Source organism: Thrips palmi, unplaced genomic scaffold (genome assembly GCF_012932325.1).
Source record: "Thrips palmi isolate BJ-2018 unplaced genomic scaffold, TpBJ-2018v1 HiC_scaffold_2, whole genome shotgun sequence".
Taxonomy (NCBI): Eukaryota; Metazoa; Arthropoda; class Insecta; order Thysanoptera; family Thripidae; genus Thrips; species Thrips palmi.
The window spans coordinates 10542172-10557005 of record NW_023144629.1 but is presented as its reverse complement, the minus strand read 5'-3'; the positions used below and the strand labels follow the sequence as shown (position 1 = coordinate 10557005).

The 14834-nt window shown below is 46.0% G+C and overlaps 1 protein-coding gene across 1 annotated transcript; it reads right to left on the bottom strand.

The window, feature by feature from the left end:
* Positions 1-8246: 8246 nt before the first annotated feature.
* On the bottom strand, positions 8247-14551 carry LOC117647709. The gene is made up of 4 exons (XM_034389605.1): positions 14069-14551; positions 13663-13934; positions 13087-13579; positions 8247-9148 (listed from the first exon to the last, which is right to left on the bottom strand). The coding sequence occupies exons 1-4, from the start codon at positions 14433-14435 to the stop codon at positions 8247-8249; spliced, it is 2034 nt and encodes a 677-aa protein (XP_034245496.1). The 5' UTR covers positions 14436-14551.
* Positions 14552-14834: the final 283 nt, after the last annotated feature.

Genomic DNA, 14834 nt, shown 5'->3' with positions numbered 1-14834 from the left:
CAGAACAAACATTTCGTTCCGACAACGAACAATATCGTCAGGAGTACTAAAATGAAAAAAGTCACATGTTTGTACTTCTGACGCATGATTTGTCGCCAGAGCAAAGTGTTCGTTCTCACAACAATTGTTAGTACGCCGAACAACTCTTTTTTTTGCTATCCCGAAATCAACCCACATTTCCGTTGCCACGACAAAAAAATTTTTTTCGTGAAGGACGCTCTGATCTGTCTGCGTCACTCCCTTGGTCACTCCCTGCCATTCCTTCGCCCCTTCACACTAAATGTCATGGGACTTTTTTTGTTCCACGGTTTATGCAATTTTAAGCACATCCGACGCTGATACAATTTTGTTCCCGTCTAGTGACACATTTTGTCCGGCGCCAGCTGCAACTTGTACCAGGTGTTTCAGAAACCCCGTAGAAGTTTGAACGTATGCAACCCGCTCGCCGTCGTGCGGGCGGGCTTGCCTACGCGCTGGTCGGCGGGCGCCGGAGCGATCATGGGTTGCCACTCGTCCACTAGTGCAGCTGGGTGACGTTCCCCTTCCCCTCGCCGCTCCGGTTGTGCTCGGCTGGCCCGGTCAACTGTCACGGGTGGTGCTAGCGTCGTCTATCGGCCGCCAATCAAACCATCAAGAAAGTTGTCGCTAAATTCTCAAACATTCGCCGATCGGTGGTTCGCCGGCTAGCGACATCATCCGAGATGGTTTGATTGGCGGCCAATAGAGGACGTTAGCGCCACCTGTGACAGTTGACCGGGCCAGCCGAGTGCAACCGGTGCGGCGAGGGGAAGGGGAACGTCACCCAGCTGCACTAGTGGACGAGTGGCAACCCATGATCGCTCCGGCGCCCGCCGACCAGCGCGTAGGCAAGCCCGCCCGCACGAAGGCGAGCGGGTTGCATATCTTCAAACTTCTACGGGGTTTCTGAAACACCTGGTACTTTCACTAGGCAATTTGTCTCGCCTGGCGGACACAAAATTGCATCACCCCCGGATGTGCTTAAAATTGCATAAACCGTGGGACAAAAAAAGTCCCATGACATTTAGTGTGTTCGCAATAGTTTTTAAGGGTTTCGGAGTGAGGACCCTCACTCTCAGTGGAGTGTCACGAACTTAGCCAGCCCTCGCGTTACAGGTCAACAACGCCGCCTTCGCTGATCGAGGCACCTCCCAGACGCTGGAGGTGGAGGTCTTCGACCGGCAGCTCAACATCAACGTGCGCTCCGTGTTCCAACTCTGCAAGTTCGCCATCCCCCACCTGGAGAAGACCAAGGGCAGCATCGTCAACATTTCCAGCGTGGCCGGCATCCGCGCTGTTAGTCTGCCCGCCGGCCTGTCAAGTCAAAAGCGGCCGACCCGCTAGCCGCTGGCTCGGGGCTAAGCGCGACGGTCCGCTCCAAACCCCGTGAAATGGCCCCAAAATCGCCAAAGGTGATCAACCCGAACATAATCAGAAAGGGGAAAGTCTAAGGAGTGAAAAGAGATACATATTTTTTTTGCAGATGATACCTTTACTTAAGGCGGAAGATCACGCCGCGCACGAAACTAAAATCCGCCAGGCTGCGCCACCGTCTGCAGCCGAAGGACGGGCTGGCTGCTCTGCCGGGCGGCACGTGCTGCCTGCGTAGCGCTCTGGCCGATACAGTTCACCTGCTGTGAGTATTCCCCAAACAATGGCAAAGTCATTGCAGTTTACTTTCCTGTCCGCTCGCCCGGGGCGGGGTGGGGTGGGCGGGGAGCCTCAGGTAGTCCGGCTAGCCCAGCGCGGTGCACGCGGCCGGCTACGGCCGGCCTGCCGGCGTCTACCTGGCCGCCGGGGTGCGTCAGCCCCGCCGCATATGTCGCCGCATTGTCTTTGTCGCACTGGCAGCAGCAAGTGGGAAAGACAGAGACGGACAATGACACCGCCGGGACTAGCTTCCCGTACGCCACCCAGGGAAACCCGGCAGCCCAGCGGAGAGCCTGGCGATATGTCCGTCGGCCTCCAGCGGGCTCCAGTCAGGTGGCAGGAAATTTTACAAGTTTTGAGATTTGGGTCAAAAATTGTGTATTTTTGTATACTATCCCAAAGCGCGTTTCAAGACACGCTGATCATTTCTATACCCATTTCTCCAAGATGGATTTATGTGAAGGAGATGATGCTTTATTTGTTTTCGGCGCTATATGAGTTGCGCGGACATAAACAGTTCACAGTCCGCTTCAGAGTTTTCACTGAAATTCGACAGGGGCGTTACAAGGCGATTGGCGGAGGGGGTGGTATATTTTATTTCAGGTTCAGACGTCTTGTCTCTTTTTGGTGAGAGGTCAAAGTGTTGCATGGAGCCCTGCGCTGTACTTCGTAAATGTGCTAATTTGTTAAATTGAATGTGTAAAGGTATCATCTGCTAAAAAAATACATGGATGTAGCGCACTCTTAAAACCTTACGAAGTATTTTGAGCATACATATAACAAACTAAAATACTTTGTTATACGAAGAAATAGTTCGTAAATTACGAAGTATTTTCTTTGTAAGCTTACGTATGCTCAAAATACTTTGTTATACAAACTACTTTTCTTTGTAAGGCCCAAAATAGTTTGTAAGGTTTTCTCAGTGCGCTTTACATTCAAATCCTTGCGTGACACTGAAATAAATATTAAGAAATGAGAGTTAAAAAATGGTACAATTCTTGTGGACCGGGCTTCGGGGGACACTCTGACCGCCCACCAAGTGGTGACTAGACATTTGACCGAATAGTGAAATACAATCCCCCCTCCGCCATTAGCCATTAAACGCCCCTACCGAATTTCCCTCGAAAAATTCAGATTCAATTTTGAACTGTATGTCCGCGCAAGTGGTAAGAACCAGCGTGGTACTCAAGTAGAGCAGTTCCCTGCATCCACTCATCTGGGAGAATTAAATATGATGTCCTGTCTTGAAACGCGCTTTAAAATGCGCCAAATGTGTTTAAACTCAAATCTCAAAATTAGGAAAATTTTAGGCCAATGATGCAGCATGGTGCCGGGCGAAGCTGGCGAGTGTCGGCGACCGGTGGTGCTGCCGCGGCCGCGAATTAAATTAAAACGATGGGTCCTATGAACAAAGACCGATGGCCTTTGGGTCGCTCGAACAAAGTTCGATCTCCTTTGGGTCGCTCAAACAAAGACCGATCTCCATTTCCTAACCTTTCAACGCGTTCATTTTGAAGTCCCAGAACAATCTCTACGTTTTGATTCCACACAAATGAGTTTTAGATAATCATTCCCTAATATGTTTGGAACAAAACCTGCAAACTATTGTTTGAGTTGGATGTCTGTTGCGAGAACCACAAGATAAAGAAGCGGCGAATGCAGAAACGGCCGAAATGGAGATCGGTCTTTGTTCGAGCGACCCAAAGGAGATCGGTCTTTGTTCGAGCGACCCAAAAGACATCGGTCTTTGTTCATAGGACCCATCGAAAAATTCTCATGACGCATCTCGTGTTGCTGATATGCGGTCTGCTGGCGCAAGTGCGACCAGGGAATTCCATCTGAGAGCTCGCAGCGACTCGCATCGGCTTCGCCGGACTTCCCTGGCCACCATGGAGTCTAAGGCTGCGCGCCACGGGCCGACAGACCTTCACCATGTGGGCCCCTAAAGAGTCAGCAAAAATTAGATCACACCATCCTCTCTGCTCACTGTTCCTCTACGGCCCTGTCAAATTTCAGCCTAAAATTCCAAGCAGTGCCTGAATGGTCGATGTCCGCGCGAAACTGCGCGTCACATTTCTTCCCTGCGGCGGCTGGTACTGCTGCACGCACGATTCGAATCGGCGCGCGAGCGCACCAAAGCTCCGAGCGGCCGCGTCCGGGAGGGCAGCATTCCGTCCTCCTTGCACTCCCTCGTTCCGCGCAAGGAGCGAGCGACGTGCTGGCCTGCCAGGCAGCCAGCCTGGACGCGGCCGCCGGCCGATCGGTCTGTCTGCCTGCAGCGCGCTGCAGCGGCACCCTGGCCGTGCCGAGCGCAGCCAAGCCGTCGCCTGCCCCCCGGCCCCCGCCACCTAAGGTCATATGGAAGATAGGTCTGCGCAACCGAGATGCATGCTGGGAGACCGGGCAAGCCGGCAGGCAGGCTGGCAGGCAGGTAGGCGGTCCTCCGCTGCGGCCGGCGACGGATTCGGGAGGGATTAGCTGCCCGGTCTCCCAGCATGCATCTCGGTTGCGCAGACCTATCTTCCATATGACCTTACCGCCACCACCCCCCGTGCTGTGCGGGCGGGTATCAAAGATATCCAGGAAAGTCGGGGGCTCCGGAGTGCTAGTGTTTGCGCGGACATAGACCATTTTCGCCCCGCTCGGAATTTTGCGATGAAACTTGGTGGCTGCATGGAGCATTAGTTTACGCAGGGAATGACGTATTTTATTTTCTCCTGAGGCTTCAGGGCGCTTTGCAGCGTAAGATCAAAACACAGAGCGATTTTCAAGGTTTTTCAAGGGCTCTGCAGGGCGAAATAGGCCCTTCCGCGAAATATAAAATATGTCATTCCCTAGAGGAGGTCAAGACGAACCGAGGGATACCTAAAAAATGACACAAATGTGCATATTCTAGGAGTGGTCTATGTCCGCGTAAGTGAATTTTCACAACTTTAACAAGCTTTTCCGGAAAAACTAAAAACTCTTTCGAGAAACCGATATCAGGGCTTTCATGTACTCAGCGAGACCTTTCAAATGGTGTATTCACCTAAAAAATTTTTGGTCGTGATCTTCCGCCTTAATAACAGGAAAAGTAGCGATAGACCATGATGCACCTGCAGCAGCGCCCCCGGGGCTCGGATCGGATTTGCTGCCACCGGGCAGTTCTTAGGGTCACCGAAGGAGGCTGCATACCAAATTTGGTCAAGATCGGACCAAGGGAAGTCCTCGGACGGACGGACGCACAGCATGCATCATACTATATGCCCGTCCCTCCGTCTTTTTTTTACAAAAATATACGGGACGGGCCATACAAAAATATACGGGACGGGCCAAAAACATACCTAAAACTACAACTACTAGACACAAGGAGAAACAGTAGGACAGACTGCAAAGCGATAAAGTTTCCATCACTTCAAAATAAGTCATTGTTCCGTATCACCACATTGAAACACAGATCATCCATGAAAATACTTGTAGGCTCAAAATCTTTCTCAAGTCCTGTTACTTTCACTTTATTGGTATGGGATATCTTGCGTTCCAACTTGATTTCCCTGTTTCCGTACCTATCAGGCGCGGATCCGGGGGGAGGGGGGCGATGGGGGCGCCCCCCCCCCCCCTTTTGAAGGCGGCCAAGCCGCCTGAAAGGTAGGCAACAAGTCACACATTACCCCTGTGGGTAGGCAACTCCCCCCCCCCCCACCACCACCACCACCAGTCTCTGGATCCGCCCTTGCCTAATATCAAGTAAGCAACTGGATGCTGCAGCTTGCACTGAAGTGAACTGAAATGAAAAGTAAACAGTATGTCCATGTCCAAGGCACAAACATAACATGTAAAAGATACAGAATGAAGACACTTTTCAAATTCTATTTGAAAATTTTGGTTTGCACAACAAAGTTGTGGTGAGCTTAACTTCTGCTGATGTTGAGTCGATTGCACGACATGTGATGGCTGGTTTATCATCAAACAGATCTTTCATAGCTAAATTTATAAAGTATAAGAGAACAGACTCCAATGCAAAATAAAGTTTAAAGATTCATTAATATGAGTTAAAAACCACAGACACCACAGAACAAAAACCTTACATTCTGGAAGCCCTCGTTACGTCCAAAAACAGTAACTTTGTTGGAAAATAACGTCGAGTCTGGTGACTTGACAGGTGACAGGGTTGCACTCCAATGTGACTCTGAAGCAGTCTGATCTTTCTTGATCTCTGCTTCTGATTGGCCACCAACTGTCCAGAGAAAAATAACATTGGGCGTTAAATGACACTAAAGGTACACTAGAGTAGAATTAAACTAAGAATGATTCACTGTTGTGGGTGCCTACCGTTGGCAATAGGCTCAGAAATAGATGCAGTCCTCTCGCCACACCTCGTACTGGGTGACTTGGCACCAACCACACTGAAAAAAAAGTCTAGTAACGATAACCAGAATCCTGGTACCAAATACCAGACTGTCTGATAGAATATAACTCAACTAGAATTCTGGTAAAAAATACTAAACTGTCTAGTTGGCCTCAGTCTAGTAAACCGTACCAGATTCATAGTTATCCTCACAATGCCGCCAGGTCCCCTTCTGGTAGTTTTTACCAAACATCCTGGTTAGTTAATGTGCTTACAAAACTGAAGTAAGAAGTCCAAAATTTAATAAAAAAATTTTTCGTAGTGATGAAACCTGATGTGACGTCGATTTCGTTAACGAACAACCTCTGAATTGTTTTTTTCCCTCCTCCTCTCCTCCGGATTCGAACCGGGATCTCACACTTGTGAGACGGGCACGTTACCACTGCGCCACCACGTCGCCTGTGGGTCGAGGGGATCCCCACCAGGTGACTCCCTACGTGTCTGGCTCAGGGAAATACTCCCAGTGTTTCTTTCGGATTTAAGACTCCGAAAATAACGAAACCGGTTGCAGTTTACTTTTTGACACCCGAACATTTCAATTGAAACGAATATTTCGAAGTTTTACGTATGGTGCCAATTACGGAACAGTCTGGTAAAATTTACCAGGATTATTAACCAGACACCTGGTAAATGTCACAACACCCGATCTGGTTACTGCAACTGATCATCTGGTGAGAGTTACTAGGATTCTCGTATGAGTAACTAGTACTCGTTTAACTAGGATTGGTCTGGTACTTTTAACCAGACTTTTTTCTCAGTGCAAGGTCTGATCCATGTAAATATCTTCTGTTACACCACCTAATTAAAACATAGGGATACACATTGAGCTAAGAGAAGCAAGTGTTTGTGGCTCGTTAAACCTAAGAAGCGATAACATGAAATATTTACCATTGCTCACATTTGGGACCACGAATGATGTGTTGAGATGCTCATCAGTTGCATCATTCTTTTCCTCTTGCTGCATTCTTTTTGGGCTGCTGTTGCTTCCTTTGCCGCGCACTCCAGCATCATCACAAGCTGGTGTTGTGTCATCTGGAGTAAACACAAAGAATTCATTACTGATGGAAAAGCGATCATTTGTGGTACCTTAATTGGAGACCATTCAATGACGTAGTTACCATTTCCGCCAACTGGCTGTTCAACAGAACTGTTTACCTGTTCTTCAAGATTGTCATAGAGCAGCTGCCTCTTTCTTTGAGTACTCCTGCCACTCTTGCCTGATGCCTCGCCCGATGCTTCCTTCAAGACCCTCCTCACGCACCTTTTTGGACACAGGGCTTTGAAGCAGATCAATGCAAGGTTACAAAGAATTACTTACATTTATCGTAGATGTCCGCCTCCCTCCGCGTGACCCGCGCGTAGTATAGATTGCACTTAATATCGCACAACGAATAATCAACCAGCTTATCTTCCATGATGGATCGCACAAACCCACAAACCTACTGGACACGACTCCTCATGCAATGCAATGGTTATGGTGCCAACAACCGCCGGCTCAACGCACTGCCTCACGCATGCGCACAACGTTTCGAGAGTCGACCGTAGACAAGACGTGTTAGGTCTAGTTTTGTCTTTGTCTTCCAAAACAAGAAATTTTTGTGGAATTCCCAAGTAGGCATTCTACGGAATAAAGCCTTTCAAAATATAAGATCACTTCATGTGCTTGTCCACCCCACGGTTTAAGGGGGGACCCTGGTGAAACTTTCAAGTAGGCTTCAAAATAATCCCAGGAAGTTGAAACTTTGCTTAATTATTAGGTTCATTATGGTGAGTTCCCAAAACAAAATTCAATCCAATATGTTGAGCGGTCTCTGAGAAAAGTGGCTTTTTAGTGTTTTTTGGAGCGTTGGGGAAAAATCTTTAGAGACCACTAAATTATGCATATAGAATCATCATTTTATGCGCCACATTTTGACCCATTTATGCGGACTTTATGCGCCTAAAAATGTAGTTTTATGCGGGGTTTATGCGGGTAAAATTGTGGTTTTATGCAAAAATATGCGAAGGAGGAAAATAGGAGCGGAATGACAAATAGTAGAATTAGCTCATAAAAAAGTATTTAATGTTATTATCACATTAAAATTATTCAAGTTAACACACTTTAAAATTCAGTCAAGTAATGAAATGACTAGTTTCATTCAGATCAGATACAGAGATACAATAGAATGAATTTATCATTATCATTCATTTTTTAATCATTATTCCATGCCATGTCCTCAGCATCATTATAATACACAGAGTGGGTGCCTGCACCACCGCCACCAGCCACACCTGCACCGTCCACTATATTTTGTGCATTTTGATCATAATCATCGCCATCATCAACTTGCTCAGAACACTTATCATTATTATTCAAGTCAACTCCATTACAGAAATAAATGCACATCATAGCTTCTGCCTTCTCATTAGCCAAATTTGTTCTTTTGGGAGAAAATATGTCACCATATGCACTGAAACCCCTTTCACTGTCAACATTTGCCACACTCACATGTAGTACTTGCAAACAAGAAATAGCAAAGTCACTGTGGTCTTTCATCATAGAATTCAAAGCATTTACAACAAGGTCCTCCCTATGAGGCACTTTTTTCATAGGATCAGCATTAGCATTATTTTCCTTTACATGGTCAGAAAGTAATGAATGCCAAATTACAAAACAGTTTGTTGGAATGGAATCCAAAATTTTAATTTTCTCTTTTGCCTGTGAAATCTTTTCATGAGAAAGAGAAGCAGCTAACTTAATGGGATTAAAGAGCAGCCTAGATGACTCAAAAAATTCTCTAGCAGTGTCATCTTTCATCTGAGATTGCAACAGGTCATCACAAGAGACACACACCTGCTTAATTCTTTCAAGCAATGTTTTTTGTTTAGAGGAAGGAACTAAATCAACACATGCTTTTGTCTTCTCAAGTAAAACAGACTTGATGTCTTTAGAACTATCCCCGGCTTTTGCCACACTTGACATAGTCACACTCAGCTCTTTTACCTTAGCATACAATAAGTGAGACATTGGATATTTAGAACCCTCTACTAGCAGCTGCAAATCACAAACAGGGCCACAATAATCTACAACAAATTTTGCCTCTGCCTTATAGTCTAGGCGGTACACGTCCCAACCCAGAAAAAAACCGCAAAAAGGTATAGAAGTGTGAAACTTGGTACACTTGTTCCTAAGACCATTTTAAAGGTTTTGACCCGTTGCTCTTTTCGATTTTTGCATTTGGGTTCAACTTTTGAACATTTTTAACAAAATGGCGGCCAATATTCAAAATTTTTGATAATGGTCCTATTTTTATCATCCTGGGGTCGTTCCCGAATATTTTGAGGATGCTGAGGCGAATGCCGAGGTTTTCGAAACCCCCCGACCAACGGGTATTCCCCAAATCAGCCATTTTTTTTCAAAATGGTGGCTATTTTCGCTTTCTAGCGTATTTACACTAATGCACCCGTGTTTGGTGTCGTTTCCGACCAATTTTGGGTCGCTGAATACATTTTCGCACTCAAAATTTCTGTTAGGTGGTTTTGAACGGATGACCAGATACCAGGTTATGGTCAGTTTCGGTCAAAAATTGAATAGGTGCGTCATGGGTGTCGTTTCCGGCTAAAATGAGGTAGCTGAACACGTTTCTGAACCCTCGCGACCGTTTTGACATCATGTTAAGGGTAAAGGGTTGAACAAGGACAAGAAATATACAGCATTTCGGTTCAAAAGTTGAATATGTGAGTGATGGTTGTTATAGTAGGGTAATTTGAGGTCGTTGAACATGAATTCACGTTCTCCGTTCGAAAACCGTATACTGCGGAAGGGTTGGAAGTAGCTTACTCTGCTGACAGTTGTTTTAAAATGTTTAGTCACTGGTAGCTAACGAATGTACCGTCACGTTCGTTTTCACAAGAAAACGGCGATGTTTGTTGAGCGCGACAGACGGTGAATTTACCATTTCTTCGGGTGTGACACGCTATCAGCAGGTGAACTGTCAAATCAATAAACGAATGTGACACACCCGATTTGTCACGTCACACTTTTAAAAAGAGCCGTACATTTCAAGGAAAAAGGTAAGGCTAGACCGTAGTACCTCACGGTGTACAGAACAACTGTACCCAAAAACCGTGCTTCCCATAAGAGCCCATGTTATGAAAAACCGTAAGTACTCCGTACCCAAAAAGCCTGAGGGTGAGGCTGAGGTTCGGTAGCAGGCAAATTGTCTGCCAGACTGTGCCTGTCCCTTTTCCCGGGGATTTTTTCTGCCGTGTAAACTGAACGTGACACCCCATAACCTGACAACAATGGCGAGTCACATTCAAACGAACGTGGCAGTACTTACACTGAAAATCTACCGGCGTGACTTCGTGCCGCTGCAGGGGCGTGAATAAAGTGTGACTCAAAAATTCACGCCAATTTTTGGCGTGAATTTCTTGTCATGCCGCTTTTTGGCATGACTTGTATCATAAAACTCGTTGCCATTCACGCCAAATGAGGGCGTGACTCACATGTCACGCCGGTTTTCGGCGTGAATTTCGTGTCACGCCATAATTTTGACCATGTGTCCGACCATTACGTTTTCAGTGTAGGTGGTCATATTCCTTTGGATGTGCCACAACATGTTTCAATGGGTACCATATGTCAAATTCGTTTGAATGTGACAGTTCGCTTCCTGATTGTGTGTCACACCCGAAGTAACGTGACAAAGCGGTGTGGTGTGTCACATTCGTTTGACTGTAAATCTTCACCGTTTGTCACGCTCAATTAAACATCGCCGTTCTCACGTGAAAGGTAACGTGGACGTCACATTCGTTGGCTACTCTACAAACTCAAACTCAAGCACACTGTTGCTCTGCCTTACATGCAAATGGTAGGGGACTTCAGCAACAGTGTACCAGGATGACTCCAGGTAGAGTGTACATGCCAGGTTCACTCCAGGTGGAGTGCCCATGCCGGGTTGGCTCCAGCGGTGCAGTGTACTATGTCGTCACTTTGAGTTTGGAGAGTGCCAGTGAACGAAATCTAAAAAAGAAACATTAATGTGAACAACAAATGTACCGATAAAACTAAAGGCATCAGTATCATAACGTTCCTCTTCTGGTTGTCCAATGTGCTGCTCAGAGTCGGAATGTAAGAACAAGGAAAGTAACAGTGACTTCTTACTAATATAAACTTCATGGCAACTCTTAACAAGTTTTTTTTACTATTTGTTTGAGTACTATTAGTTTCCATTTGGTTACAGGCTCTGCAGCAAGAAAACGCGTATCTTGTACAGAGACATCTCTGAGTAAGACGCGCAACCACAGCGAGTAAGCTCTCGGCAACACCTCCAAATGACTGAGGGTGGTGTCCGGAATGGTTCAACTGTTCCATTGCACGGATGCAAAGAATAATACTGAGTTGCACCCAGTAACAATGTGATAACCTCGGACAGCCACTGCTATTGTAGCACCTATGAAAGAAACAATTTCCTACATGCAGCGCCGTTCAGTAACCGTAACCAATAAGCATTTACCGTTAGCATCCCCCAGGTTACCACTCAACTCAGAATCATTCTTTGCATCCGCACTCTCATTCCAGGAACGTGACATCACGTTCAAACGAACGTGACAAAGTGTCACGTTCGTTTGAGCATTGTGTCACGTTCGTTTGAATGTGAACTAGCTGATTTTTGGCCAATTCACACCCAAACGAATGTGACACAATGCTCAAACGAACGTGACATTTTATCACGTTCGTTTCAACGTGATGTCACGTTCCTGGAATGAGAGCGCGTCGGGAAACCTAGATCATGTATGAGACCTGGGAAAGGGAGAGCAGTACTGAATGTCATTCTTGCTTTGAGCAGAGCAAGCCACTTAAACAGAAGTGGTAGACACACTGCAGAGATATGTACTCTACAAATCCAAAAGCGTACATTGTATGCTCTAACTGGAGCATGCCTGCAAGCACGCTCTAGCTGGCGCATGCCTGCCAAGCATGCACTTACTGGTGCATGTACACGCTAAATGAATCATACATCTAGTGCATATGGGGTAGAGAGTTGTCTGCATCAGGAAGCGTGTACATGGCATGTATGCACTGGTAAGTGCATGCATAGCAGGCATGCGGAAGCGACAGCGTGCTTGCAGGCATGCTCCAGGTACAGCGTGCAATGTACGCTTTTGGATTTGTAGAGTAATTAATTTGTACAAAGGAGATCCTTTGTTTCTTCCTTCATTCAGTTTGTATTGGAACTGACAATAATTCCATCACATGGACGACACAACCATTAATAAACATTTAAGACCAACTTTTCGACTGCAGAGATTTAGGCATTTTCATCCCTTCCGAAATATGCGGTTTTTGAACCGAGAACGTAAATTCATCCTAGCGACAACATTTATTTGAGACGCAGACATGTTCAACGACCTCAAATTACCCTACTAAAACAACCATCACTCACACATTCAGCTTTTGAACCGAAATGCGGTATATTTCTTGTCCTTGTTCAACGCTTTACCCTCAACATGATGTCAAAACGGTCGCGAGGGTTCAGAAACGTGTTCAGCGACCTCATTTTAGCCGGAAACGACACCCATGACGCACCTATTCAATTTTTGACCGAAACTGACCATAACCTGGTATCTGATCATCCGTTCAAAACCACCTAACATAAATTTTGAGTGCGAAAATGTATTCAGCGACCCAAAATTGGTCGGAAACGACACCAAACACGGGTGTATTAGTGTAAATAGGCTAGAAAGTGAAAATAGCCGCCATTTTGAAAAAAATGGCTGATTTGGGGAATACCCGTTGGTTGGAGGGTTTGAAAAACCTCGGCATTCGCCTCAGCATCCTCAAAATATTCGGAAACGACCCCAGGATGGTGAAAAAAGGACCATTATCAAAAAATTTGAATATTGGCCGCCATTTTGTTCAAAATGTTCAAAAATTGAACCCAAATGCAAAAATTGAAAAGAGCAACGGGTCAAAACCTTTAAAATGGTCTTGGGAACAAGTGTACAAAGTTTCACACTTCTATACCTTTTTGCGGTTTTTTTTCGCGTACCGCCAGGACTATTAATTATTAACAGGTCCTCAGGTTTCAATTTCAAAAAATATTTTACAGCTTTTGTTTCATTCTTCTTCCCAGTCAACTGCTTTTTCACATATTCAGCTACATCATCAACATATTCAGACAAATACACAACAGATTTTTTCCATGTTCCCCATCTGGTCATGACAGGTAATGGAAATTGTTTCACTTCTTTAGCTCTAGAAAAAGAATACTTTTCTTTTAAAAAAGTAACATATCTGTGTTTCCTTTTTCGGGTGTTTTTGAAAAGTTTCTTAGTATTGGACACACATTCATTAAGTCTATACAGTTTCTCAGGGAAAATTTTCACAACCTTATCCAACTTGTGGGCCCAACACTGCAGGTGTATCAAACCAGGATTATCAAGGAGTGTCCTGAGAAGACGAATACACAAGTTCATGTAGGCAGCACTGTCCGAACCGATGGCCACTATGTTCAGATGGGCAACTTCATAGTGTTGAACAGTCTGAAAAGAGAGAGAGAAAAAGTTAAAGACTTAACTCTCAATCTAAGTACACAATAAAATAAATTCTAATACTATACACAAACCTGCAGTATTGCCTTTGAACATTCGTCTGCATTGGCATTCTCAAGAATTTTCACTGAAGCCACAAACAGTTGGGATGTAGGATTCTCTTTAGAGGGTAGCACCTTGAAGAGGGTTAGGAAAACCGCCTGGCCTCTCCTATTCGTTGTTTCGTCACACAGCACAACAATTTTCTTTCCCTTCACTTTATCTTTGAGATAATCGTCGTATTCTTCTTTCAAAAGGGGAACATATTTGTCTCGAAGCTGCTGAGCACTCGGCAAATCACCGGAACCTGAAAAGAGAGGGTAAAAAATAAATATACAGGGTTGTTTACTTGCAGTAGTTTGGAGGTTAGGTCCAGTTCAACCGGTACCAATACACATAACGACGAGTGTAAGCTCCTCGTTTTAGAAATATTTTACTCACCAGGAACGTATTTCTTGAACCACTTCCTCATTTCAGGCTTGTCAAGCTTTTCTAGTGGTATGTTAGCGTTAACAAACGCTCGCACTGTCGACTTAATGAACTCTTCTCTATCTTCCTTTACCTTCTTGGCATTACTCATACTTTCCGAAATAGATGCCTGCCTTTTTTTCTTCGCAGCCGCCTCAGCCTCAACTTTTTTCCTGTTGTTTTTGTGCAAATCCGCCTTGATGTGATTGTCAATGGTGCTCTTGCGCTCATGGTCAACTCTCTTGTCGCAAAATTTGCACATCAAAAATTTCTTGTCAAACACGTACATACCATCATCATGATATGCAAGCGCCCTAGCTGCCGCTGTTGCAGGGGCCATTGTAATGTTGATGCGGCCGGCAAAGCCGTGCCCCCAAAACACCACCACAATATCAACAACACTTGCGTCTGTCCGCAAACTCACTCACTACTCGAAGTCCATAACCTCGTCGAACATGCTGGAACGGGCGAGAACGCGAGACGGGTGGAGGGGGCGAGGCGGGGCGGGGCCAGAGGTGAGAAAAGTGACCCGAAACGGACCCGAACAGACCCGCTGCTGAGGAGACTCCATCCGATCCGATCCGATCCGACCCGCCTGGACCCGATCCGCACCGCAGCGGCCTGACCCGCTCATCAGCCGCCGCTCCGTAGGCGCCGCTGCGCTAGCCGGCCGGGCGGTGGAACGACACCCGCCGGAGCCACGCCGTTTTGGCGGCTTTCTGATTGCCCAACTGCCGTA

Excerpts from the sequence above, each read along its gene's own strand:
- LOC117647709 (XM_034389605.1), bottom strand. The coding sequence starts at position 14,435 with ATGGCCCCTGCAACAGCGGCAGCTAGGGCGCTTGCATATCATGATGAT. Across the intron at positions 13,935-14,068 it reads GTTCAAGAAATACGTTCCTG|GTTCCGGTGATTTGCCGAGT; the intron begins GTGAGTAAAATA and ends CTCTCTTTTCAG. Across the intron at positions 13,580-13,662 it reads GTTCAAAGGCAATACTGCAG|ACTGTTCAACACTATGAAGT; the intron begins GTTTGTGTATAG and ends CTCTCTTTTCAG.